Source organism: Drosophila arizonae, chromosome 4, assembly GCF_054131065.1.
Source record: "Drosophila arizonae isolate 15081-1271.41 chromosome 4, UAZ_ARI_1.0, whole genome shotgun sequence".
Lineage (NCBI taxonomy): Eukaryota > Metazoa > Arthropoda > Insecta > Diptera > Drosophilidae > Drosophila > Drosophila arizonae.
In genome coordinates, this window is record NC_142924.1 from 7,679,021 (window position 1) to 7,706,387 (window position 27,367).

General features: G+C 41.8%; 2 protein-coding genes across 4 annotated transcripts; one reads left to right on the forward strand and one right to left on the reverse strand.

Moving 5' to 3' along the window:
- Positions 1-3,012: 3,012 nt before the first annotated feature.
- On the reverse strand, positions 3,013-15,427 carry LOC108612975 (uncharacterized). Of its 3 annotated transcripts, none has more exons than XM_089468446.1 (4): positions 15,303-15,427; positions 12,534-12,691; positions 8,921-9,084; positions 3,013-3,278 (listed from the first exon to the last, which is right to left on the reverse strand). In XM_089468446.1, the coding sequence occupies exons 2-4, from the start codon at positions 12,676-12,678 to the stop codon at positions 3,081-3,083; spliced, it is 507 nt and encodes a 168-aa protein (XP_089324572.1). In that variant the 5' UTR covers positions 12,679-12,691; positions 15,303-15,427; the 3' UTR covers positions 3,013-3,080. The 3 variants fall into 3 exon arrangements, with proteins under 3 accessions (XP_089324572.1, XP_089324573.1, XP_089324574.1); XM_089468447.1 differs by having other exon boundaries at positions 15,328-15,414; XM_089468448.1 differs by having other exon boundaries at positions 15,287-15,398.
- Positions 15,428-17,015: 1,588 nt separating this feature from the next.
- Positions 17,016-25,810, forward strand: Crtc (CREB-regulated transcription coactivator). The gene is made up of 3 exons (XM_089468436.1): positions 17,016-17,540; positions 17,674-19,598; positions 23,003-25,810. Exon 3 carries the CDS (start codon positions 23,067-23,069, stop codon positions 25,599-25,601), a length of 2,535 nt encoding a protein of 844 aa, XP_089324562.1. The 5' UTR covers positions 17,016-17,540; positions 17,674-19,598; positions 23,003-23,066; the 3' UTR covers positions 25,602-25,810.
- The last annotated feature ends 1,557 nt before the right edge of the window (positions 25,811-27,367 follow it).

Consider the following 27,367-nt stretch of genomic DNA (forward strand, 5'->3'; position numbering starts at 1 on the left):
AGTTATCATCAGCCCCACACACAATCTCGCTCGCACTCCCATGCCATCTCTCTCTCTCTCTCTCTTAGCTCACCTTTCTTTGGGCACATTTTGAGTGCAAAATATTATTTAATGCCGCCTGACAGTTGAGTGAAGCAATATCGTTTACATGCATTACATATCCCGCATAACATGTTGGCTGCTGGAACTGGAACTGGAACTGGAACTGGCAGTGGCACTCAAACAAATTGCTATTAGTCACAGTTCGAGCTCGACAACAGGGAATTAATAAATAATGTTAAACTTAATTAAATTAAAATAGAGCTTTACAAAAATTTTTTCATGCGAATACTCTACAAAAACAGCTCAATGAATTCCCTTTATATGCCAAGCATATCTACTGCTATCTCTCTCTCTCTCTCTCTCTCTCTCTCACACACAAATTCTGTCCCTTTTCAATAAAATTTCATATGCAGCACATGAATTTGTATGCACAAATAATATTTTAAATAATTTGCAGAAGAAAAAACTTCGTATTCAATATTCTTTAAACAAATATAAACAACAAAATTGTTTTCTTTTTTTATGTTATTATTTTTCTTTTATTTCGATTCGATTAACTGGGGGACAAACGAATGGGCAACTGCTTTAGCTGCAAAAGGTAAAAAGCAATTATTTGTATATTCGCTTGGCAACCGAATGATTTTTGTTTTTATAAATTCTTTTTATATTTCTCTTTTTTTTTTCTCTTTTACTTTTTATGTGCATCATTTGATGGTGAGTCATGAAAAAAATGGGAAAATGTTGAATAAACTCGCGGCTCACTTAATTGAATACAAAATGCGGCTCGAACAGGAAGATAATTGACAAATTTGCGCATTGAACAAATACAAATTGCACTGTGTATCTCAATCAAATGATCTGAAAAAATGAAAATACATATTAAATAAATGAAAAATGACAATATCAATAAAAGTGGACAACAAAATGATGGCGAGGCAGGAGAAGGAAAATATAAAGAGGGTAAAAGACTGTGGAACTAAAAATAGAGACAGAATATGAAGGAGGGAGATGAAAAGAGAAAGAGAGAGAAAGAGAGTAGTAGAATCTAGCATGAGCATGAAAAGTATAAGTGACAGAGGATAACAGGGAAGAGATGAGAAGAAGGAGAGACAGAGAGGGAGGTAGAGAGGGAGAGAAAGAGAGAGAGACGTATTATTAAGGAGAATGATAATGAGAATGGCAGTAATAGCAATGAGAATGAAATGGCAGAGTTATGGAGAATGAATAAGGTAGATCTACTCACAGTACTAGGAAGAAAATTTCAAGTACCCAATAACATATAAACACATATACCTTATAGAGACTACTATCTTTTACCTAAATGAAATACCTCTCATTTGGCTATTCAGCTAAGAGCATAAAAAGCCTCGCTTCCATACCGGAAAGGCCTTAATAAGTGCTATATAAATAGCGCGCATGATTGCAACAACATATGTAGACAATATATGGAAACAATGTTATCAATTAAAAGCCATTTCGAAAACAAAAACGTAAAAAAGTTTCTACAAAAATATCAACAAAACAAGAAACTTTACAAAAACTCATATAAATTTCGTATTACAGAGGCGATTACTAATATTAACAAGGTATTATGAATTTATTAAGCAATATGTAACACACTATATAAAATATATGGACTTCAATATATGTATATTTATTTTATATATTTTCTTGATCTGTTGAGTTGTCCTGCAATTGAAAAGCTTTCGGCAGTTGTCCCTAGTTAATATAGTTAATATGTATAGATAGGTGCGCAAGTGTATGGAGTCTTCGTCTGGCAGGTGATAGTGGTTCGTCCTTGTTGACTTTGCACTCTATCCACGAAATGGTCCATCAGCGAATCAATGGACTGTTGGGCAGCGCGCATTGGCCTGCATCCGTAGAGATTGAATAAAATTTCACGCCGAAAATCACATTGCCCGACAACAAAAACAGTTCCGTACCGGAGACGGATAAAAAACAATGCAAAACCGAAAAAAGAATGGCAAACAATGCGCATTAGGCGAGCATGCACGACCACGAAATACCCTTTACAATTTTCAACTCTCTGCATTTGTTATAATTTCTGCATTTGCTTTGTTCATGCCATTCACTCCCTTTTATCACATCTCTTGCAGGGTATTCGAACGGAAAAGTTGCTGTTGCTTTTTTTGGGCTGTTGAATGTTGATTTTTCGCTTTTGCTGCTGTTGCTGTTGCAACAATTCGTGTTGCTGCTATTGCCATTGTCTCCTTTTTATTGTTGCACGCATTTGAACATTCATGCCACTGATTGCTGCCGCGCATAAAAAGCTCAGCGTGCAAACAAACACGGACCGAATAACATATGGAAGGCGGCAGCCAGCGAATACCCTGTAAACTGAGCTGCAACTCGGCAAGTATTCAAGGTTCTTTAAAGGGCATTGTATTTGACAGCTTAATTGACTTTTTATGATAGCTCATGGGATGAGCTGATAGAAAGCTTGACTAAAGGATACCCTGGAAAACTGATTGCCTAAGAGCTTAGCTGGATGATAGGAGTCTATTATGCAAGTTAAATATAATCATAATTCCTCATTCAAGCCGATTATATTCAAATGAGAAATGAGAAATGTAGTCTTATCTTTCATCATTGATCGGTTGTAAATACCCTACAAAAGTGAACAGCTAGAATATGAGTTATATGAGACTTAATAAATGTAGCATTATATGCTACTCTATGATCTTTAATATTATAAGCCATAGACCTAGACTTCGTATACACCCCAAACACATGGCCTGATTGCAGGGCATCGTTATGGCCATCATGGCCACCACAACTGTCGCTGGAGTCGACAGCAACGGCAGCTGGGACTTCGATTATTTGCCTGTGTGAGACCGAGAGGAAAACCACAGCAACAACATTTAATGGCCACGTTGCGGACACTCGGCCCCGGGTCTGGTCACCAATGATTGCTGCCCGTAAAGCCCGCCGTAACCGCGCACAGCCATATTTATATATATCATTCTTTTAATCATGTCGAGTATGTGTTTATATTTGCGAGCTTACTTAACTTAAACTCAAAATGGACAACACGCAGCCAAAATTTCGGCCACATCGTAGCATTCGCCGCGGTCATTGCACAACTGCCGCTGGGCAGAACGCGCTGCAGCTGCAGCTCGGGGCCAGCTCTGATAGACGTCCTGCACGCTCAGGCCATAGCCGTCCATTAGCCAGTTTTGGAATTGTAGCGGAAAATCTTCGTAGACCGACATAAACTGCAATCAGAAGGAAAAACATAAGAAAAGCAAATCATGATTCATTAAGAGCGAAACGTTATGTCACAAAAACTTAATTTCCTGCACAACGCGGCGTATGAGCAATGCCCCGTTTCTGCAGCGCAACAACAGAAAATGAAATTAATAAAGGAGCTGAGTGCAAAGCGCAGCTAAATAGCAGAAAGAAGGAATAAAAATAAAAAGAATGTTCAAGATTTCTTCATCTTCTTATATTTTTTTGTTGCTAATTAAAAGGGAAGCAAGCGTCGACAGCTAGTTAATTGAAAGCTGTTGCTAGCAGTGTCAACGCGTTTAAGCTATGTTTTAAGTACTCTCTCTCCCTCACACACACACACACACGCTCAAGATATAAGTCAGTAGCCAGAGCACTGGGTAACTTGAAGAGTTGTGCGAGTGAATTGTTGAAAGGTTTTGAGCAAAGGTAGATCTACTATGTAGAGCAAATGGACCTTGAAGGCAAACGAAATATAGTATATTTATTTTATATATTTTTTATTTATTCAAACTAAATTTTAATTAGATATTTTTGAGTATCCACAGCTATTATTTTAAGTAAATTAAACATCTGAATTTTTGAATTCAAGATATGTGAATAATCAAAAAAAAATCTTCTTCAGCACTTGCCTGAAATCTAAATTAATATATTAAAAACTTAATTAGGTTTTCTATAAAGATTTTTTTTATTCTATTTTCACTCTTTATTAATATTCTTTATTATTCATATTTATTAACTGTACAGATGTATAATATAGAAAAATACTAATCACAATTCTATAGATTATCTAATTAGTCATAGTCTTCAGCTTCATATCTTCAGCCAATATCATATAAATAATGAGAAACAGCAATAATATATATAAAATATATAATATATATAGACTATATAAAATAGTGCAACAATATCCGTTCTACTTTCCGTAATTAACACGCTTGAAAAATTTTCAAACTTCTCCGGCTCCGTCTGCTGTTGCTGCTGCTGCTGCTGCTATCGCTGCTGCTGTTGCATCAAGGTGTGTGGCTAGCTGAGAGCGTATGCTGCACTCACAGCAAGGTAAACGCAGCACTGTTTGCAGTAAGCCAGCAAAGCTGCGTTGCGATGCGGGTCGACAAACTGCAGTCGATAAATTGTGCTAGTGCACGTTGCAAGCGATCTTGGTGAATGCGTTACCCGAAATATCCGAGACAGAGAGAGATAGAGATAGATGGAGACCCAGGGGCATAAATCTACGGGGCAGTCGAGCAAACACTTGGACATTTTGTTAAGCATCACTGACGAGCTAATTAAAATTTGCCAATTAGACAGACAAACACTTGAGACACACACAGAGCACAGCAGCTGAACTACTAGAGACAGGAGCAGCAGCAGCAGCAGACCTTGGAGCAGGAGTCGACAGCAGCAGCTGGACTCGTGATCCCGGATCCGATTAGGCGCAGTCGAGTGCAGCTTTTGATTTTGTCAATTTGTTCAGTGTTGATGGAATTATGCGGCAAGCAAACAACACGAAAGTTAATTAAAAATACATAAAAAGCGAACAACAAAGTAATTGCAGTGCAGCATGACTGACTGCCTGATGCGCGCTCAAGCTGGGGAGAAAAAATGTATTTGTTAATAGGACTATGATCTACCTTAATAATAGTTTCTCTAGCTAAAGAAAGAAGAACTGAGGCATAAGGCATAAAACCAATATACTCCCTTCACTCCATGAGCGGGTATCAAAATGGTAAAAGAAATGCTTATCGCGCTAATGTCTGTCATAAAGCAAGTGACAGCTTGTGTGTGTATGGGCGTGGCACGCCCATGTCCGTTTAATTATGGGCAAGAAACTGTCACAAGAGATTTTCGAGCGTCGTTTGCTGAGTGCATGAAAAATGACGACGTGAAAAATGTGATAATTATTGCAACAATTTTTCCCAAGCAAAAGCTAAAGAAGGAGGAGGGAGCAGGGAGGAAAGGAGGAAGAAGCAGGAAGAGAAAGCAACAGCAGCTATCTAAGAACAACATAATTATTTATGGCAGGCAAGCGAAGGCTGCTGTATGTGTGTGTGTGTGGCGAGAGAGAGAGAGAGAGGGGGATAGGCAGAGCGAGAGAGAGAGAGAGAGAGAGAGAGATAGATAGAGAGAGAGAGATGGCTATAGGAAGTGGCTTGAGGGCTGAAGCCGGAAGGCGAGCAACAACCAAGCGGAAGACCCTTGAAAAATTGTCCTCTTCTATATGATGTCCTTTTTTTACTCACTCTCCCTCTTTCTCTCGCCCTTTTCCACGGTGTGTCCCTCTTTTTTGTTATGTTAGATGCCATGCATAAATAAAGGCAAATTATTGAATGCCGAATCAGCAGCTGGAAGCAGGTGCCAGCCGAACAAAACACTTTTCAATTAAGCAACTTGTCAGTGGGCCAACACAGAATAAGGGCTTAATACACTGGCCAGAGGGGCATGCACGACTGCCAGTTACCCTGTCTACCTGAAAACAAATCCTTTCGCCTTCGAGTCAAGCGACTCAAAGAGCCTGCCAAATATTTCGCTGGGCATGCAAAAATGTGAGACAGCCGAAAAATGTGTGGCATGCTGCTTCCTGCTGCTGCTGCCGCTGCCTTTTTGGGGCATATTTACGTTGCATGTATTTGCTGCTAACGAGCTGAAGAATTATGACTCCATTAGATAGAAGCCGGCGAGGGTTGGGCTCCAAACAGGCTCAAGGACGCATAGTTAGCTTAAAGTTGCTGCCATTTCGTTTTCCTTTTTTTGGTTTTTTTTTCTTGTTTGTGTGTGAGGGTGAGAGGAAATGCCGCCATTTTGTGCAGATTACGCTTTGATGAACTCGCAGAGAGGGCGAGCAGCCCATGCAGCTGGCTGCCACACACATAACCATAACCTGAAGCTGAATCAGAGCCAGTCTCAGCTACAGCCACAGCTAAAGCTACAGCTACAGCTACAGAGCTCAGCTCTCTCAGTGCCGAGGCGTAATGACAACGTCAACAAGATGCTGGCAAGATTGAATTTACCGAACAAACACTTTTCATTTGCAGTTGAATTAAGCAAAGTAATCCCTGGTGTATACCCTTGTTCATCTTTTTTTTTCCATCGAGTCAAGGACTTGGACGTGCCTGCAAACTAGCAACTCGGCAATTTGGCAAGAGCGCAACGCAAAGCCACATTAAAGACAGGCAGCAGCAGCAGCAGCAGCATCAGCAGCAGGAGCAAATGCAGCTGGATTTCAAGCAGCTTGCGTAGACATTCGCAGCAGCCGTTTAATGAGCAGCCAGAGATGAGAGCGTGTCGTGTCTTAGGAGATGTAAATATGAGTTGGAATAACATTTTTAAGAAATTTAAAGAGAACCTCTGTCATAGCATGTATTAAAGTATATTTGTTATAACAGATGAGTCTGTATAACAGACTATATAAAAGAAACAAAGAAACGGATAAGTATACATACATATATAGCAGCTGAGTCGATATAACATAAAGTCTATTTATCATTACGATATATGTACATCCTTGACTAACAGATATATCAGTATAGATAACAGAGACAAGGAAACGGATAAGTATACATACATTATATCAGCTAAGTCGATATTACATAGTCTATATAACAGACATGTCGATATACATCCTTGACTGACAGTTATATCAGTCCATATAACAGACCATATAGCAGCAGAACTAAATAAAATAATTTATATAACGGACATATAGACATTATAGTCAAGGTTGTATAACACATATAACAGTCCATATAACACAGTGTGTATATATATTATATGTATATATAACATAAACCAGTCGAATCTACGTAACAGACAAAGGTAAATATATATCGAGTCAATTTCAATAACATAGATGATGATACGCATCTATGTTATACATAGATAACAGCACAATCTGTATACCAGCTAAACAATTCAATTAACAGTCACATTTAATAATCTATATAACATAAAAATCCACACAACACAAAGGAATATACAAATAATAAAAACAACAAAAACTATAGAAGAGATCGATCTAAATTAAGACACCATCACCATATCCTTCCAGTTGCCAACACACGCATCGTGACACGACACGCACTCCGCTCTAGTAGCGCCAAAAACGTGGAACGTCGAGTGTCAAATATGAAAATTAAAAGTAAATAGCCACGCAGAGCATAGAGCAAGAAAAGTGGGGGTGTGAGGCATTTAAAGCACGCTGGCTTATCAATATGGAATATTTAATAGACTAAAGAAGCGTTCGAAATAAAAACTAACTAGCCAAGGCGAGGCCGCTGGGGCCAAACAAGCTATAAAAGCAGATGTTGTTATTGTTGTTGTTGTTGTTGTTGTTGTTATGTAAAAATACTTGCAGCTGAGGCAGCTGTCCCGAGGATATGAGCAACACAGTAGCAGGAGCCCGACTGGGAGCAGCTTCAACATTGGAAATGCAAAAAGCCAACCAAATCAAAGCAAAGTCCAACAACATTTCCGCTTCATCCAGCTAGGTTAGGTTAGGTTAGGCTAGGCTAGGCCAGGCCAAGCCAAGGGCCAGAGGGCACATTCACATCCATTTATGCTGCGCAATAATTAGAAAGTTTTCTTTGGAGAAATCGCTTTTTACAGTGGCAGTGTTGAGCTGATTGGACCTGGGCGATTGCAGCAGCAATAAGTAATCAATAACAGCGATTAACGCTGCCGATACGAAGGACTTTACCCCAAAGCAGCAGATGCCAGATACCAATTGATTTGTAATGCTTACAAGTATTTTAATTGACAGTACTCGAGCTGAATTGCTTTAATGAAGAGGCAATACAATAAGCACAAATGTATATGAATATCAATTTTAAAATTTATTTTTGTGAGAGTAAAATTCTTTTTTTCATCGCCCTCTCAAGGTCATCGTCCCTCAAGGTCTGTGCCCTCTCAAGGTCACCACCCCCTCAAGGTCACCGCCCCTTGAAGATCACTACCCCCTCAAGGTCACCGCCCCTTGAAGATCACTGCCCCCTCAAGGGACCTTGACCCCTCAAGCTTACTGCCCCTAAAGATCACCACCCCTTCAAGGTCACCACTCCCTCAATGTCACCACCCCCTCAAGGCCACCGCCTCCTCAAGGACACCGCCTCTCAAGGCCCCCACTGCCTCAAGGTCACCACCCCCTCAAGGTCACCGCCCGCTCAAGGTCACCACACAATGTCCATATATACTTCATGACATCTCTACAATTTTTTTCAGCTTATCCCTTAATCAGTCAGGTTCTTTAATGAACTCAATATGCCCACACGGTTCTATTTATTCTATTTCAACATCTACCCGCCCTTATTGAAAAACCCTATATAAAGCACTCAAAATAAAGTATTCCGTTTCAATATCTCAGCTGAAATATTTTTGAGAACAATTCAGTGCAGTGAGCTGATAAGTCCCGTTGGCTTTAGTAAATGGAATTTTGGTTAGTGAAGCGTGTCCAGCAAGTGGTCACGTGCCTCTGAACCCATTGCACTGACAGACATCTGCGCCGGAAAAAGTTTTAAATGCCCCCTCTTAAAGCAGGAGGGTAAAAAGCGCGTGATTTATGTTTTTTTCTTTTTTTGCTTTGCAGGGTCAGGGACTTTATTCGGTGCTCGATATGGATTTAAGTGGCTCATACCTGAAATTCATTTGGCATTGCGTTCGGCCAGCTGTAGTCCACTTGATGCTCTACAAGTAACTCCTGCTCCAGCTCCTGCTCGTGCTCCCCCTCCAGCGCCAGCCCGGGGTAGTTGCCAGAATTTATGGCCGTGGCTAATTGGTAGAGCAAAAAACTGCTGCGTGCTAAAAGACAAAAGGAAGAGAAGCAGACGATAAGTAAAAAAAAAAAAATACTTCGCTTTTAAATGTCCAAAATAAGAAGAAGAAAGAAAATCGAAAATCTAAGCAGAGTCTGCTAAGCAGCACTCGAGTCACTTCATGGCGAAGCTCATTAAGATTTTTCTTTGACTTTGACTTAGCTGCTTATTGCCCGTCTGTCTGTCAGTCCCTCAATTGCACTCGCTATGAATTGTATTGGCCTGGGCAAGCTAGTTCGCTTTCAGGTGATTGGCAAAAGCGCACATGAATCATTGATAAATCGTATCAAATTGCAGTCATTAGACAAGTAACTGACTTTGATGGCCAAACAAAAGGCATTGCCATTACCATTGCCATTGCCATCGTCATTGCCATTGCCTTCCACTCCCATTATGCCCAACTATTGACGGCAGTCCGGCAATCAACGGAACACTCAAGTTATTCTCTCTGATGAGCTGAGCTCAAAAACAAAAACAAAAAAAACCAAAAAAAAAAGGATAAGGGAAAACAAAAGCGAGACCAGGCAAGCAGGCAGACAGGCTTTCGTCCTCTCTGCGAAAGGAAATCAAATTGCTTGATAATCAAAAGATATACGCCGAAGAAAAGGAGCAACGAAAATGAAAAAGGTAAATGAAAAAGCAATTGCGATGGCCAAAATGACTTTCGTTGAGTACAAAATCTAAAGGGATAGTTGTACTTACAAACCGGAAAACCAAGGGTAGACAAAGACTCTACTGCGATTTTAGTTTTTATGTATGTATATAGATATGTCTTGTAGCTGACTTTTGACTTCAAATTGGCTCTTATATTACGCTGTTATAGCTCTTCTATGCAATTCTCATAATGAACGTTGACTTAGTAAGCTTTTGATATCAAATGGCTATGCTGCTAAATTTTATATATATATTTAAAGCAAGCCTTTCCTATAAGCTACGCAACTTACCCAACGCCTTTCTCTGCAATTCTCATAGCAAAAAACCTCTGTAAGCCCTCACATATAAAAAACATTATCTGGTTAAGAGCCGTCCTCTTAAACATCTCATATCATGCATGAAACTTACTTTTAATCAACGCCCCCCTCTGCGATTCTCATCAACATCCGCATCAACATCAACTGCAACTCAACAAGTATTATCAAGCGAAAGCAATTCAACTTATCCTATCAAATGAAACGAATCTTGTTTCCTTGCCTTTCCGTGCTTCAACTAGTTTTCCACTTGATTCCATTCGAGTTGAATTTTCCTGCATCCTTCTGCATTTTCTGCTGCATTTATTCATAATTGGACATTAACTGTTCGCCATGTGTCTCCACTCAGCCCGTTTTTTGTTTGTCTCCTCCTCTTACTCTACTTCTTCGTTCTTTGTTTTTTGTCCGTTTTGCATTTTGAAAATCAGTTTATAACTTTCCGCACTCATTACGCATACGACTCGTTGACGTTAATCATACGCCATGTTCAACGCACAAAAAAACTTTTGCACTCTCTCTCTCTCTCTTTCGCTGGATGTGTCTCTCTGCTTCTTTTCTATTTTTTCACTTTCTGTTTACTGTTTCAGCTTCTCCATTTCCCCAATTCGCTGTTCCTTTTGTTTCCACGCAATAAATCACATTTAAAGTTGAGCAGCGCCAAATAAATGAGACAACTGACCCAAAATGTCAGACAACTGCGAAAGCGAAAACAAAAAGCCAAAAGCGAAAGTTGTTGAGTTTCTTCTTAGCTGTTGTTGCCGTTGTTGCTGTTGTTGTTGTTGTCGTCGAGTTGTTGCATAAAAATATTTACATTTTTTGCTGCTTTTCGCTCACCCCACCAATGGCAACTGGCTGCCATTTAGCCGACATGCTGTGGCATAACTGTGTTAAGTGTTATCAGCGACGCTTAATGATGCCAAGAATAAGCTCGGACTTGCACTCTCGTGCAGCAGCAGCAGCAACAGCAGCAGCAACAGCTGTAAGCAAACCAACAACAATTGCATGCGTGACAAATGACACCAGCGCGACATCAAAATGCTGCAACGGAAGCGGGCCAAACGCGCTGCAGCACACATGGCTGGCAACAACAGTCAACAGCAACAACAACAACAGCAGCTACGACAACAGCAACAGCCAACAACAACAGTTAAGCGGATACAGCAATTGTCAAGTGGCACAGGAGACGAATGACTAAAAATAGTCGAGAACGAAGCAAAATGCAAACAACAGCAACAACAACAGCAACAGCAGCCGTAGCAGGAGCAACAGTGAGCACTGGCTAAGTGGGCAGACCGGAAGAGATAAGAAGATGGCAAGATGATAGCAGACCAAGCACATTGCTAACAAGTGTTGCAAACAAAGTTTCTCTTCAGCTGTTTCAAGTTGAATAGGAAAGAAATTTCTTATGAAATCGGCGCACAAATAGATTTAAATAAACGAGAAAGCAAAGGCACTGCTCCTGCCATGTAAACGACTGTGCTAATACTCTGTTAGAGTTCAAATAGCAGGTGAAACCTTCTATTCTTTGTTAGACGCACTTGCTCTGTGAGTTCCGTTAGAGACTTTTCAACTGTAATCTTAGCTTTTATATTTTTCAAGAAAATTTGTAAAGTTCTTCGTTCCCTTGCCCCACGGACTGAGCTCGCCTTGTCCTCTTCAAACTATTTCTATGTGCATCTTTTTAACCAGAAAAGTCTGTTGTTGATACTTGAGCAGTGTAAAGTTCTTCCAACTAATGAATTTTTCATTAAAATCGCAATTTTTCGCTCACTTTATATCACTCTCTTTCTCACTTTCTTTTTCTCTCTAACTTTGCCTCTGTCCCCTTAAATATTCATATTTTTGATACTTGATATCTCTCTCTGAGATTCTTTAAATTCCTCCCTCTCTCTCTATACCTCAATATCAGTTTTTTTTTTCTATTTCTCCTTTTACAATCTCAATCTCTCTCCGTCTCTCTTTTTCTCTGCATTTTCTTTTCTCTATCCTTGTTTTAATCTCAACGTTAGTTCAACCTCTCTCCCTTTCCAGCCGAATCTCTCTTTCTCTCTCTCGTTTTCCCTCTCTCGCTCTTTTATTTAAGCATTTCAATCTGTTCTCGGTTTTTGTCATTCACTCTTAGGCTGTCTTCACTGTGCCGCATATCGTCCATCGCCGTCTCTCGCTCTCTCATGGAATTCGCGAATGATACTTGAGTTATTTTTGGGTTTTTGCTCGCTGATGCGACCCACAAAAACTAAAAAACTGGTCCAACTAAATGCAGCAAAACGAAAGACCAATTACGAATTCGTTGACTTTTGCCACACACACACACTCACACACACATACTCGCGCACTCACATACGCATTCGCAATTACTATTCGAGTGGCACGGCACAGTGCGTATGCGTGATAAACAAGCCCTAATTGCATGTGGGTAGCTGAAAAGCAGAAAAAGGGAAGCCGAAAAAAAAAAGGTAAAGCTTACCTGCTGCTGGCACCTGGGCCAGCACTCGCTCAGCTGGCGTCAGTTGCACAGTCTCGCTGCCCGCTAATGAGCCACTCGAAGGGCCTAAAGCGACGCTCGCTGCGGCAAGCAGCAGAACTCGGAGCGTACGTAAAGCATACGCCATGCTGTCCGTCCAGCTGCAAGAGCAATAGAAAAAGTTACCACAGCTGCTCGACTGCCGTCCCTTAACATAATAAATAAACTCTATTCACTGAGTGGCAGAGAGCGAACCATTCAATTGTGCCCGGCGCATTAACAACAATGCACTTAGCACAAAACCTGCCATTGTGCGCTACGCCTTGACCCCCTCAGCTAGAGCGAGACACCGAGGCTTCATTGTTATCCTGTCAGCCTCCATGACAGCTGCACTACGTGCTGAGAGTGGGCGTGAGAGTGGATTTACTCCAACTAATATGCTGCTATACGATTCACTTTGCGACAGATGTGTATCCCGATAAATGGTTAAAAGTAGTTGCCTTTATTTGAAATGGGAGACTCTTCAAGATCTGAATCAGTTGACAGCTAAAATTGTCTATCAAAGTTCATATTAAACTAAATATGAAAGAAGAGATGTGAATTAATAACTGAGGTATCGATAACGATTGAAGCGGAAAAACCTATCGATAACTTTATCTACTCTTATATTACATGAACCGATTTCGAGGCTCTAGTTTCTATCAATCAAAAAGTGGGCAGGTGAGTGGATCAGAGTGTAGAAAGTGATAGGAAAAGAGAGAGAGGGAGAGAGAGGGAGTGAGAGAGAAAGAGCTAGCTAGATCTATTGTATATAAATGAGTCTATCTAATGAGGTATTTGCATATATTGCAGTCACATTTGGCCAATGAAATATATCGATTCACTGCAAACTGCTAAATTGCAAGCAAATAGTACCATTCCATTCCATGAAATTCTCTCCTTGCCCATCTACATTTCACACACACACACAAGCTTTCTCAGCAGCATGCGAGATACTCAGCTGCTCTTGCATGGGGGCTTATTAACGCCTCGCTTGATCTGCACTATTTCGCACGCATCGCTCGGGTTCTGCCCGTGCTGCTGGAGCTGGGTAGGATTTATGAGGCGATGCCAGAGTTGAAGTGCCTTTCCACTGTTTTGGCAGCAATTAAGCGGCTTAAGAGCTGGCGCCCGGCTAAAAACTTCAACTAGTATTTCGCATTTTGCGACTGTCAAATGTCGAAGGAGCTGTCTATTTGTCTGGCCGTAGGTGGCAAAGAGGGGGCGAGCATTCTCCCCTGCTCCCACTCCCTATCTCTCTCCCTCTCTCCCTTCCTCTCTTAGTTGTAGCTATTGCAAATTGTATTGTTCACTCGCTGGCTTCTTTGTAATTTAATGAATAAACGAGCAATTCACTACAAATTTTATAAGAAATAAAAGAAAAGGAATAAGAGCACGGGCTGTGTAGGCGTGTGGGCATGGCTGATTGTACACATGGCAGCCACGTTTAATGTGCACAAACTAAAGTGCTTGCCTCATTCCGATTCGCCTCGCCTCGCCTCGCCTCGTCTGTCGTTGACAACAAATGCAGACAGGAAGCAGTGCCTGCCTGCCACGCCCACCCGCCCAACTCTCACACACGTCTGTCTACTTTTGCTGCTCCTGCTGCTCCTGCTGCTGCTGTTTGCTGTCTCTGCGGCCTGGCAAAACAAACAAGCAACAAGGAATTGTAGTTCCCCATGTTGTTGTTGTTGTTGTTACTGTTGTTGTTGTTGCGTTTGTTGTTCTCCTACAGAAAAGACGATAACGAGCTGTGGAGCCAAAGAGGTGCAAGCAGATTTTTTCGGTTAGCCCCACAAACAGAAAAGCGCAATGATTTCGCTCTCACCCACTCACCCACTCGCCCACTTGTCCCACCCACTCACCCGCACGCCCTACGATTGCAAATGAGAGTTCTCGAAAGCAAATTCAATTCAATTTCACTCACAGTTCGAAAAGTTCTTAATAGACCTATCCGAATACTCAGTTTAGAAACACATTCGAAGGACGATTCACACAAATGATTTGACTCTCAAATAGCTAAATCGTTATTTGGTTTCTGTTTACCCTTCGTCTATTGGAAATGCGTTTCCTTGCGTCTGTCTCTGTCAGTCTTTCTCTTTCACTTTCTCTCGCTCTTTCGCACTCTATCTCTAAATCACTCTCCCTCTCTCTCTCTCTCTCTCTCTCTCTCTCTCTCTCTCTCTCTCTCTCTTCACTCTTGCTCGATTTAATTTTTCTGATCCCATCCACATTTTTACTTTGTTTTCTGTATTTTGCTCTAGCTCTCTCTCTCTCTCCCTGTATGTCTCCATCTCTTAATTTATTTCTCTCTTACTGTTTTAAATCTCTGTCTCCCTCTTGCTATTACTCTCTCTCTCTCTCTCTCTCTCTCTCTCTCTCTCTCTCTCTCGCTCTTACAGGGTATCTATCTATCAGGCAACCTTTTAATCTTTATCCTCTTTTTCTCTCTTTCTTTTTCACTCTCTCTCCTCTCCTTTTTTTGTCAAGTGTTTTGTTTACAGTTGTTTTCTTTTCTTTTTTTTTATTGTTGTTACTGCATGCAATCCAGCTATTAATGAACTGAGCGCTTAAGGACAGGTGTGTGTGTGTGTGTGTAAGTGCACAATTCGTTTTCTCTCTTTGTTTTGCAACATAAAATTTAATTTTACACCTGGCTATCTCTTTATTAAGAGTTCATCACACACACATACACACATGCACACTCACACACACACCTGCACTCTTACTCACACAGAGACTCGCTGCTCGTATGTACCGTTAAATGTGGCGTCAACTGCCGTTACTTTTAATTGTTAGTGCCCAAAAAGCTGAAGCGCGACTGAGCAGCAAACAAAACAGAAAAGCATAAAAAAATCATAAAAAAAATGAAGAGGAGGCAACCGAGAGTAAAAAAAATGATATTAGTGATAAAAAGTAATATACAGAATGAAATAAAGTGGAGTCTATGACATGCTGAACTTTGATTGAAATTTAAGAAATCAATGCCAGAGGCAATGTAACCCCTGCCACACGCCCACCCGCCCCCAGTGCCACCACCTGCTGCTGCTGCCGATGATATCGACTGATAAGAAGCGACACCGATAACAGCGCGACCCTGGAGAGCAACAAACGAGATGTACAGCTGCGAGGGCTCACAGTCGATAAGGTAGTTGAAAATTAATATGCATTAAATGTCAAATGTTCCACTAATTTAATGGAACGACAACAACGAAATTAACTAGCCATAGGCCCGACATAGATACGGGAATAGTTGATTAAGTTAGTACATATTTTATCTAAGTGGGAGTTAGAGAGTAGCTAATATATATATAGAGAGAAGAGCGCATTTAGGTAAGCTCTAAATAGATTGATTCTTATTGGAGACATTTACTCTAGTTTTATACTGATTCGGTAAGCGTTCCCTTGTAATTCTCAACCGGTTACAGCTTAGCTTAGCTAAGGGTCGAATAAAAATGATCTTGAAACAGCTTTATATAGAGGTCTACTGTGAAAATATCTGAAGAGTAAGAGGAAGAAAATTAAACAAGTAAGAAGACTCTAGTCGAGACTGCTCGACTAGGAGATACCCTGAACCCTCTAAGCATATATTCTAATCATTCTGCACTTCTTTTATGCACCCATACATACACATGCACTTATAAGCACGCGCTCTGCTAACTGCGCAGTAAGCAGCGACTGCGCTTGGGCTGCGCTGCAGTGTGGGCAATATTATGAGAATTTATTTGTCGAATAATTTCTTTTGTAAACATATGATCTTAATGAAACTTTCAGAGTGTAATCATATGGTAAATGTGTGTGTACATTCCAAAGCACAAGTCTCTAGTACTTGAAATGCGTTTTTTACAAATTTGGGGCGAAGGGGGCGTGGTATCCAAAATCTGTAAATTACAAAATCTTTGTATCTATTAACTTTATATACAACACAAATTTGAAGACTCCAGGTCTAAAAATGCTCAAATTAGGCTAAAAAAACAAAATCAATTTTTCGATTATTCTCGATAAAAAAGTTATCGGACGATTTATCGAAAAAATAAAGCAAACTCGTACTGCGTATGGTACACACGAGTATGCATGCCAAATTTCAGCTCTCTAGCTCTTATAACTTCTGAGATCGACGCACTCATACGGACGGACGGACGGACGGACGGACAGACGGACAGGGCTATATCGACTCAGCTCGTCACGCTGATCAAGAATATATATACTTTGTGGGGTCTGCCACGCCTCCTTCTGCCCGTTACATACTTTTTCACAAAACCATTATACCCTGATTTCCCATTTTCAATGGGTTCAGGGTATAAAAATTTTAAACTAAAAACCAGATTAAAATTTAATTTGTATTAATATTACTTAAATATTCAAATAATGAGTCAAGTATAAAATTGAAGTAAATTTAATAAAATATTTAAAGCTATAATTGAAATTTAAGGCAATGAGCACAATTAAATAATGTTGGTACTCTTAATGCTGCCCTTTCACAGTTACGCTTTTCACGTTCGTCTTTTACTTCGATTTTCCGCCGCATTTTCTTGTGCCTGGCAATTTGTGCATTCCATTTAATTAATTCAAATGTCTAAATAATAATTTCTGCTATTTACTCGTGGCAATAGATAGGTCTATCACATTTTCAATTTGCATTCACTCAACTGCCGTTGTTGTTGTTGTTGTCTGTTGCCTTGGATGAACTTAAATGTTGAGCCTTAGGCGCCAATTTGCCTGCAATTGGCATTCAAGGGAAAAAGCGTAAAGGAGCGAGAGACAGAGATTGGGAGAGAGAGTGAGATAGACAGCTAGAGATTTGTATCTTGGGAAACAATTTTAAATGGCGCACAAAAATGCCGGAAACCAGACACAAAATGTTAACGGAAAAGGAAACAGGCGTACGAGCAGAGGAAGCCACACACGCATAGGCACACACATATACACAGGCAGTGCAATTTGCATGCGTGTGTGCAAGCCTATAAAAACGTGAGCTAACCTAATTTATATAACACAAATTTACCTACACTCCCATTTAGAGCTATATAATAGTTATTTCATATTCATTTTAAATTAGTCCAAGTTTGAATTTATTAAAGTGCATTATTTTCTCACTAAATAGCAATTGACTCGGAAAAATTCAACAGTTGAGCCACTGTTGAGCACTCCTGACCGTATTCTCAGAAGCGCCATCTGGCGGGAACCTTTGTGAGCAACAATCGCGCTGCCAGCTCCGTGGCAAACCAGTTCCGTTCCACGCGCTTGACCAATTTTAGTGTATTCTTAGTCACTGCTGCTAAACCAGAAATCTAATAAGAAAAAAAGTGAAAATAACAAAACAAATGCGATAAATTTTGTTAAAAAAAACAACGCAACGATAACGGTGCGCAATTGCATGGCGCGTTAACAACAAATTGCGTATGTGCGAGAGTAAAAGTGCAGCGAATATACATATGTACATGTAAAGACGACACCACACAAATAAAAATAAAATATAAAAGAAGAGCAAAAATTATAAGAAAAGACGACGAAGATGAACGAAGAAGAAGAAACGACAGCAGCAGCAGCAGTCGAATCGTGATGATAAGTTTGTGCGAGTGCGGTGCAACGAAAATAACATACATAATACGTGTGTGTACATAATACACACACACATGAAAGCGCCTCTGCGTATGTGTGTGTGTGCGCGCGCGTGTGTGTGTCAGCGTGTGTGTGTGTGCTTGGTTTTTGGTGGAAAAAAAACACCACAACAACAAAAAGCCAAATCGGAGCACTAGCTGAATTTACATACATACAAACAATTACAACTACAACTACAAATATATATGTATACAAAAATATATAACAAGGAAATGCAATACAATAACGGTAACGTGCATAGTCCGCTTGTGTCCAACTAGAGCAGCTGCGTGCTGTAATTCCCTACTCAACAACAAAAAAAGCCAATTGGCATCACAACTGGACCAATTGAAATCAACTACTTAAAAGTGTCGCTGCAATAGAATAACGCGGTTAGCTAGTCCAGCTGCGTGCCGTAATCCGTGCAACAACCAATTGGAACTACAAACTGGACCAATTGGCACCAACCCCAACAACAACAACAACAACGTACAGTTATTTAAAGTGTCGCTGCCGCTGCCTCAGTCGACGTCTCGGTGTGAAAAGAGGTCAAAGGCGCAACAAAAGTTTTTCATTTCGTTGGTAACGCAAAAAGCAACAACAACAACATCGAAAGTGTGCCCAAGCAGCTGAGCGCAAAATACAAAAAAAAAACGTCGTAGTTGTGCGTTAAAACAATAAAAGCGCGCGTATGCGTGTGTGTATATGTGTACCTGTGTGTGTGAGTGAGCAAACAACAACAAAAATCACAAATAGAAGAAGGAGAAGAGGAAGAAGAAGCAACAGCAGCACAAAAATCTTGCGCGCGCGGCCATTAACAAAAATTCCCAACTGGAATAGCAGCAGCAGCAGCCGCCGCAGCCGCAGCAGCGCTCAAAACTCAAATTAGAAATCAATTTTCAAACAGAACGCAAAATAAAATCTGGTTTTATCAGTCGACGCGCACAACAAAAATACAAAAACGGCTGACAAGTTTTTTTTAGCGTAAAGAAGAAGACGCAGTAGAATGAAATAAAATAACTTTGAGCTTAGAGCAAACAAAACAGCAGCTGGAAACGTAGAAAAAAGCGCCAAAAAAATACATATATAATATTTACACACCTACGTATATACATACATATATATATATACATATATACAGCCATAACAGAGCCATCATAGCTTAATACATACTTATTTTAATTAAGAAACAACAACAATAACAATAACCCAACGAAAAAATTATTAAATTTGCCAATCGGCCACCAATTGGAGTTGCCAGCTAGTTGGCACACTGAGAGACAGAGAGTGTGAGAGAATCCGGCGCTCTAGAGAGAGAGAGAGAAGGAGAGTAACTGCTGCGGCTACACACATATAACATCGCTCAACGGCAGCGTGTGAGCGTGAGCGAGAGCAACTGATTTTGTTGTCATAGCGCGCGCTTGACAAGTAAGTAGAAAAATAATCAAGCAAGCCCTCTTGACTGTCTGTCTCCCCTTCCCCCTCCCCCTTTTTGCAGCGTTCGTTTTGTTTTGCAGCCGGCCGCCAATTTTGCGTCTTTTTAGTGTATTCGTATTTTTTTTTCGGACATGCGGGCCTCCTCTCACTCACAGCTCTCACCCTCACCCCCGCCTTTGCCCACCCCCGTCTCTCGCTCGCTCCAACAAACAGTGCAAAATTATTCAAAAATTCCATGGCGCGCGCGCCGATAAAGCAGCTGATAAGAGCAGAACAGACCAAGCCAAGGGCCATGGGGGGAGGGAAAAGGGGGGACAGGCGGATAGGTAGCCCCAGCTGCCCACACACACAGCGACGCAGTCCTGAGCCTAAGTAAATTTTTATCGTTTCGGTTATTAAATCATTATTAAATGTCATTATCGATTCGTGGGAATGATTCCGCTCCGCTCTGCTCCGTCTTTGTTGTTGTCGTTGTTGTTGTTGTAATTGTCTGTCATCTATTTATGGTCTGCTGCTGTCCCCCTCAGACAGCCGCACATCAGCTGCAACAGCTGGTCATTAGAGAAGATGGGCAGAGGGGCAGAGGGAGAGGGAGAGGCTTAGCTCAACTGCTTATGGAATTTCTTTGCGTCTGAGCTGAATCGCCAATCAGCTTTTAACCAATAGCTTTAAGCCGAATTCGGCTGTCGACCAACACTTCCGAGTTGTTAGTCATGCGGTCGGCTTGACATTTAGCTGGAATTGCCGCCCGATCGCTAGCTGTTAAATTGATTTTCAGGCAGGTTTTTTTTTTTGGTGGGGGAGGGGTTTTCAGAATGAAAGAAAAACCAATATAATTTATGCCATCCAAGCGTAAGGAAACTTGTAAACTCTATTGGCTCATAAATTATTAATGGGTAGTTTTTGGTTTTTTGTTTCTGTTTCAACGAGTGAGAAAACCTATTGGAAAATAGAAACAGCTGAAACTTGAAAAGAGGAAATTAGGTTGAAAAACAACTGGCATTCAAATTGGTTGGCTGGAAATGTCAAGTTCACATAATATATAACTACTTCACTACCTTAACTAACTAGAACTATGGGACATTGACCATATCTAAAGTACTTGTTGTTGAAACTTGGCCTGAATGATTGGTGAAATCAGAAGCTAACTGAATGCTAGTATTATATTATTCAGTTCGTCAAGCTTTTAGTATATTTGTACTTTTGGCTTGTAATATTCCAATGTTAAGGCCTTTCATTTATCTTTAAAGAACCCAATCTTAAGTCCCAAAAAAATAAGTATACGTGCACGTGTACTTAATACTTATTTGACACGCATAAACATGCGAATCCGACTATCAATGCGTATAGAAAAAGAAAGAGAAAGAGAGAGAGAGAGCGAGAGTGATGAAGAGAACTAGATAGAGTGATAATGGGAGAGATAGACCACTTCAAAAGGTGCAAGTCAAAACCTTTGAGCCTTATAGCCTTCGAGTTATTTATAGGCCACCCACAATTGCGCCTCTTAACTGATTTATCAGCAATATATACATAGTATATATAACACCGCTATATATTATACTTTAGTCACGAGCACGATTCAAGATCTATGTCCAATCCGCAGATAACAATTCATCCGACAACGCATGACTTCATGGCTCGATTGCTCTATCATTTATTCACATGTTTTTCTTCTTTTTTTTTTACAAAGATAAAGCCAGGTGTGCATGTGAGTGTGCGTGTGTGTGTCTGTTTGCCTATTTTGGCTTTAGCGATCTGTGGCTATAAACTTGTCAACTCTTTTTCCTCCACACCAGCTCATCAAATTGCCAAGAAGCTGCACAACTGGTTTGATTTGCCCCACCCGATAGAGTGGGGGGGAAAGGTTACGCAGACCCACCGAATGCCCTTCACGTGTTGCGTGCAGAGGTACTCGCTGAAAACCTTTGCCCTTCCCCCTTTGCGTATTAATGCAAATTTATTTCGTTTACTACGCAAGCGACTTACATATTTTGCATTTGCATAATGCAGCTGCAGGTTGGGCCCCTCCGGCCATACCTATACACATATGTACATATATACATACATACATATATGTATGGGTTGTATATGGTATAGCGGAGACAATTCCAAAGAACTATAAACCCATTGTTTACTTTTGCGACGAATGCTACATTTCCCGCCCTTTTTACATATCACTTTGAGTTATGCAATAAATCGCTGAGAAATGCTCAAATACTGAAGAACGTGCGAACGAGACAGTGAGAGTGAGAGTAAGAGAGACAGAGAGAGAGAGAGAGAGTGAGAAAGAGTGAGACTGAGAAATAGAGGGAGGGAGAGATAGACAGATAGAGGCGAGTACGAGGTTGCCGCTACGGCTATGTCTGATTTGTTGGGCCAACTATCTGCCTTATCAGCTGACACATTGATAAAGCGAAGAGCAGACCAAAACATAGGCGATACCCTAAGTATGTGCCGGGCATAACCGACTACAGCAAGCAGTTTGGATAGGCAAGAAAAATGAAGACAGTGACTTGTATAAAGTGTATTTTTATATAGATAAAGTATAGTCATACTATATCAAAGTAGTTACGATATATATACACATCTTAATCATCATCAGGCTATAGCTTACTCATGTGTGTGTACATATACCTGTAATTATATATATATTTATATATATTATTTCACACCCAATTAGCGGTCAATTATTCAATTCCCCGAAATGATATAAATAATATATTATATATAATATATTATAATTACTCATATACAAGTTTCATTTTGATGCAATGTAAATAAATCAATGAATACAATTTTTTTCCTTTATATTATATTTTAAATAAATTTTTATAAACTTTACTTAAGATCGGAAACTTGAGGACGCATAATTCATTAGGGTTTTTTTTTTTTTTTAATTTTCGATACTGAAAAAAATAGTAGTTCCAATTCTGAATTGACTTTGAGCACTCTGTAATGAAATGTATTTGTTCAGCTATTTTATTTAGTTTATCCTTGTCTATAAAAAATCTACCAATCTCTTAAATATTATCTGATCATATCACTCATAATATATTTGTATTCCTCAATTTGTTTGCTAAGAGTTAATATACAAAGCCTGTATACATATATGTTGTATATCCTTAATTACCAGAATTCCTCACTTTCCCACAGTTAGATAGAGTATTCAAGGTGCGCCTTGGCCTTGTCCAAGCACGCTCCGAGCACCCTTCTCTTCAAGGCACTCGACTCCATTTGGCAGCGAGAAACTTGAATCGATGCGCTCGAGATAATAAAGCGTAGCAGAGCAAAGCAAACTGAACGTATCTCGCCAGACCCTAAATACCTTTCCCCCAACTATGCTGCTTATTTATACGAATTTACACTATATACTCGAAACTAACTTCAATTCGCAGAAAGTAAACGCAGGCGCAGGCCAAGGACGACAGAGGGAAGGGGCAGCAACAGCAGAGAGAAGCCATGGCAAATCCGCGTAAGTTCAGCGAGAAGATTGCGCTGCAGAAGCAGAAGGAGGCGGAGGGCACGGCGGAGTTTGAGCGGATCATGAAGGAGGTGCATGCCACCAAAATGGATGAGACGCAGGCGAATCAAAAGCTATTGGAGTGCTGTCTAGGCGGGCCGGAGACCGGAGCCGCCAGCAATGCGTCGCCAGGTGCGAATGCGGGCAATGGCACGGGCAGCGGCAATGGCAGCGGCGCCAGCGGTGGTGCCTCGCCAGATGGCATAGCCGGCGCGGGAGGAGGTGGTGGTGGAGGTGGAGGTGGCGGTGGCGGTAGCTCACCCACTGCGTATCGTGAGTCGCGTGGCCGGAGCATGGGCGTTGGTCCACTGCGACGACAATCGGAGCGGAAGCAGGATCGTTCGCCCTATGGCAGCAGCTCGACGGCTTTGATCAATGCCATGGGCTTGCCCAATGTCAGCAACAACAGCAACGCCAGCAGCGTCAGTGGCACCGGCAACGGCAGCAACAACAATAACAACAACAACAACAATGGCACACAACAGATCCTCTTCCTAAGTCCGCCCATGGACTCCAACTGGCGTCGCTCCAACTCCGACTCGGCGCTGCATCAGAGCCTCAACATGGCCATGGCAGCAGAGGGTGGCTTCGGCAACGACATGAACACGCTGCACGCCAACTATGCCCAGCAGCAGCAGCAGCAACAACAGCAGCATCAGCAACATTCGCCCCATAGCCAACGATCTCATTCGCCGCACCAAATCGGACGGAGCTTTAGTCCGCAGGCGCAGAGGAGAAAGACGCCGCTGTTGCAGCCGCACCAGCTGCAGCTGCAACAGTTGCAGCAGCACCAGCACAATATGCAGCAACAGTTGCACTTGCATCAGCAGCAACAGCCGCAAGCACAACAGCAACAGCTGCAATTGCAGCAGCAGCAGCGACAGCAGCTGCAGCAACAGCAACAGCAGCAGCAGCATCAACAACAGCAGCAGCAACACCAGCAGCAACAGCAACAGTTGCATCCGCCATATAACGCAAAACTCGCCAACTCTTTGTTCAGGCCGCTGCAGGAGCAGGCCAACTATGCCAACACCGGCTCCCTGCCAAATCTCACAGCCCTGCAGCACTACGCAACGCCACAGCAACAGCAACAGCAGCAGCAGCAACAACAGCAGCAACAGCAACAGTTGCATCAAACACTTTCGCCTGTCATGTCGCCGCACAATCAACGACGCGATCGAGATCAGTCGCCCAGTCCGTTCAGTCCGGCTGGGCCGCCATCGCCGTACCATCAGCAACAGCATTCGCCCACGTCAGCCGCCGTCGCCCAGCCGCCAAACAACAGCAGCAGCAGCAACAGCTGCTCGCCGCATCTGTCGTTCAGTCGCCTGGGCGACAACAATGCCAGCGCCACTGTTGCTGGCAACCTAACTGATTATCGACAGCCAGCGAATCCGTCTAGTCCACGCTCCTCGCCAGGTCTGCTGAGCAGTGTCTCGGGCAGCGAGCTGCACACCAGCGCTCCGGCCAGCCCCATACGTGTGCAGCACCAGCAGCAGCAGCCACAGCAGCTGCAACAGTTGGCGGCTGGGTTTGATGGGGCCTACAATAGTCTGAATCCCTCGTTTCACAATCACTTTGAGAACTTCTCGCTGGGCGACAGCAACTCCTCGCCGGAGCAGCAGAGTTTCGCCAACAACTTTGTTGCGCTCGACTTTGATGACTTCACGGCGAATGCGGCGGCGGCGGGGACGAGCTCGGCGAATGGCTTCAATCAGCCGGAGCAGACGCAAAACAAGCTGATCGACTTCAATGAGCTGAGCGGCAGTCCCGAGGCCGGCGCCAACAACAACAATCTGAGGCGCATCAACAACCAGCAACAACAGCAGCAGCAGCAACTCCTCAACAACAACAGCAATGGCTCGGCCACGCACAATGGTGGGCCGAGCCTAAATGGTCCCGGCGTGGACAGCCAGCACCACAACAACAACTGCAATGGTGTTGGGGGCGTGGTTGAGCCGCTGGTCGCCTCGCCAGTGCCATCGCCCGGGCTGGTGGGCTGCCCCAGCTCACCGCTGCCCATACCCATGTCCACGCAGGCGCCATCGCCGCATCAGCAATTGTCGCTGTCGCTGCATCAGTCGCCGCACCACTCACCAATGCACTCACCGCACCACTCGAACTCGCCGCTGTCGAGCAGCTCGCCGGTGGGCAATGCCTGCAACTCCAACATGATTATGAATCATCAGCAACAGCTGCAGCATCACCATCAGCAGCAGCAGCAGCAACACCAGCAACAACAGCAGCACCACCACCACCAGCAACAGCAAAGCCATACGCCCACCACAGCCAATATACCCTCGATAATATTCAGCGATTACTCCTCGAATACGGAATTCAATAGGATTTTCGATACGTTAGATCTGGACTTGGGACAGATAGATGTGGCTGGCCTGCAAATATTGTCCGACCAGAATCCCATCATGATTGCCGATCCCAGCATCGAGGATAGCTTTCGTCGCGACCTCAACTGATACTATGAGGAGGCTGTTGCGGCCATCGAGAGCGGCGTATTGCTCGAGGATACATATGATGCATTGTTAGCCTCCAGCAGCTCCGTCGATGTGCAGCAGACAACAGCAGCAGCAGTCGGAGCAATCGGAGCAGCAGCAGACACAGCATCAGCAGAAGCAGAAGCAGCAGCAGCAGCAGCTGCTGCTGCAGCTAGTGAAAAGGATAAAAAGGATTTGGAGGTGATTGAGCTGCTTGTGCCGAGTGTTATAGATGAACTTGTTGACTCCAGCGATTTGGATGAGGAAGTGCGCAAGTTTTTCTTCTAAGTCAAATCGAGCCAAGTTAACACACACACACTGACACACAAACACATACATCACACACACACACACACACATACACCTAAGCTAATTGTAAGCGTTTGTCCATGCTAGTCTTTTATACACACTCCTCGTCCTGCCCGTCCCCGCCTTTTGTTATGCTTCCCCAACAACAACAAAAACCCTGTCATTCGTCTGTGCTTTGTGTAACTAGCTAGTAACAAAGGTAAATCCTAGACATTAAGTGTACGACAAAAAGTCCCCTTTTAAATACCAAACCTCTACAGAAACCCCAAATTAACCCAAGCAAAAGAAAACCCGCCCTTACCTTATCTTATATATATATATAAATATATACATATATATGTTTTACAGCGAGTCTCAGATTTTACTTAACTACGCACATAAGTCACGAAAATACCTACTACAACTACTTACTATATATATGTACATATATATATATAGATATATAAATCTACTTTTCTGTATATAACAAACACATGTATATGTATTTATTTATATGATGCAAGGAATATGAAAGAAAACGGATTAAAAACCAAAAAGTGTCTTAGACCTACGACCAAATTATTGTTCTTTACAAAGAAGGAGATGAAGCTGAAGACGAAGAAGAAGAAGCAACACACAAAACAAGAAATTCCTGTAAAATAAAAGCTACAATTTACCAACTATTTATAAATGATATCCAGCTATTATATATATACATGTATGTATCTATATTTATATTTATATGGATATATCGAAATTTACCCTTACGTGCCGTCGAAGCAATTACTAGTATTTAAGCGTGCGAGTTATCGTTTATGCGGTTATCGTTAATCGATAACAATAAAAAATTTAAAAAATAAACACAAAACAAAACATTTCTAGCCTCCTCTTTTTGTTCGAATATACCGAAAAACAGTTATAAAATACAACTAATTTTCAGTATCACAAATCTAAATAAATATATATACAAATTTTATATATATGTATATGCGCTCCATACAGACGATAAAACTTAACGAAAAAACAAAAAATAAACTGTAAATCAAAAAAGAAAAACAAAAATGAACAACTCAAAATTTTTTACAAACACTTAAAGGTATATATAAAAACATATATGCATAAATAGTTAGGAAATTGTCATACAAAAATAAATAAAATAAAATCCAAGGCAAAAATCCTTTTATTATATTGTAATTCACACACCCACAAATTCTACGTACCAAAATTTTTTATACCCTGAACCCATTTTCAATGGGAAATCAGGGTATAATGGTTTTGTTAAAAGTATGTAACAGGCAGAAGGAGGCGTGGCAGACCCCACAAAGTATATATATTCTTGATCAGGGCGACGAGCTGAGTCGATTTGGCCCTGTCCGTCTGTCTGTCCGTCCGTCCGTCCGTCCGTCCGTCCGTCCGTCCGTCCGTCCGTCCGTCCGTCCGTCCGTCCGTATGTATGAACG

What these genes read in the sequence shown, in the direction of transcription:
- Crtc (XM_089468436.1), top strand. Translation starts at nt 23,067, where the DNA reads ATGGCAAATCCGCGTAAGTTCAGCGAGAAGATTGCGCTGCAGAAGCAG.
- LOC108612975 (XM_089468446.1), bottom strand. Translation starts at nt 12,678, where the DNA reads ATGGCGTATGCTTTACGTACGCTCCGAGTTCTGCTGCTTGCCGCAGCG. An exon ending in GGCCCAGGTGCCAGCAGCAG is followed by an intron (nt 9,085 to 12,533) that starts GTAAGCTTTACC and finishes TTTGTCTTTTAG; the next exon opens with CACGCAGCAGTTTTTTGCTC. An exon ending in CAATGCCAAATGAATTTCAG is followed by an intron (nt 3,279 to 8,920) that starts GTATGAGCCACT and finishes TTCTGATTGCAG; the next exon opens with TTTATGTCGGTCTACGAAGA.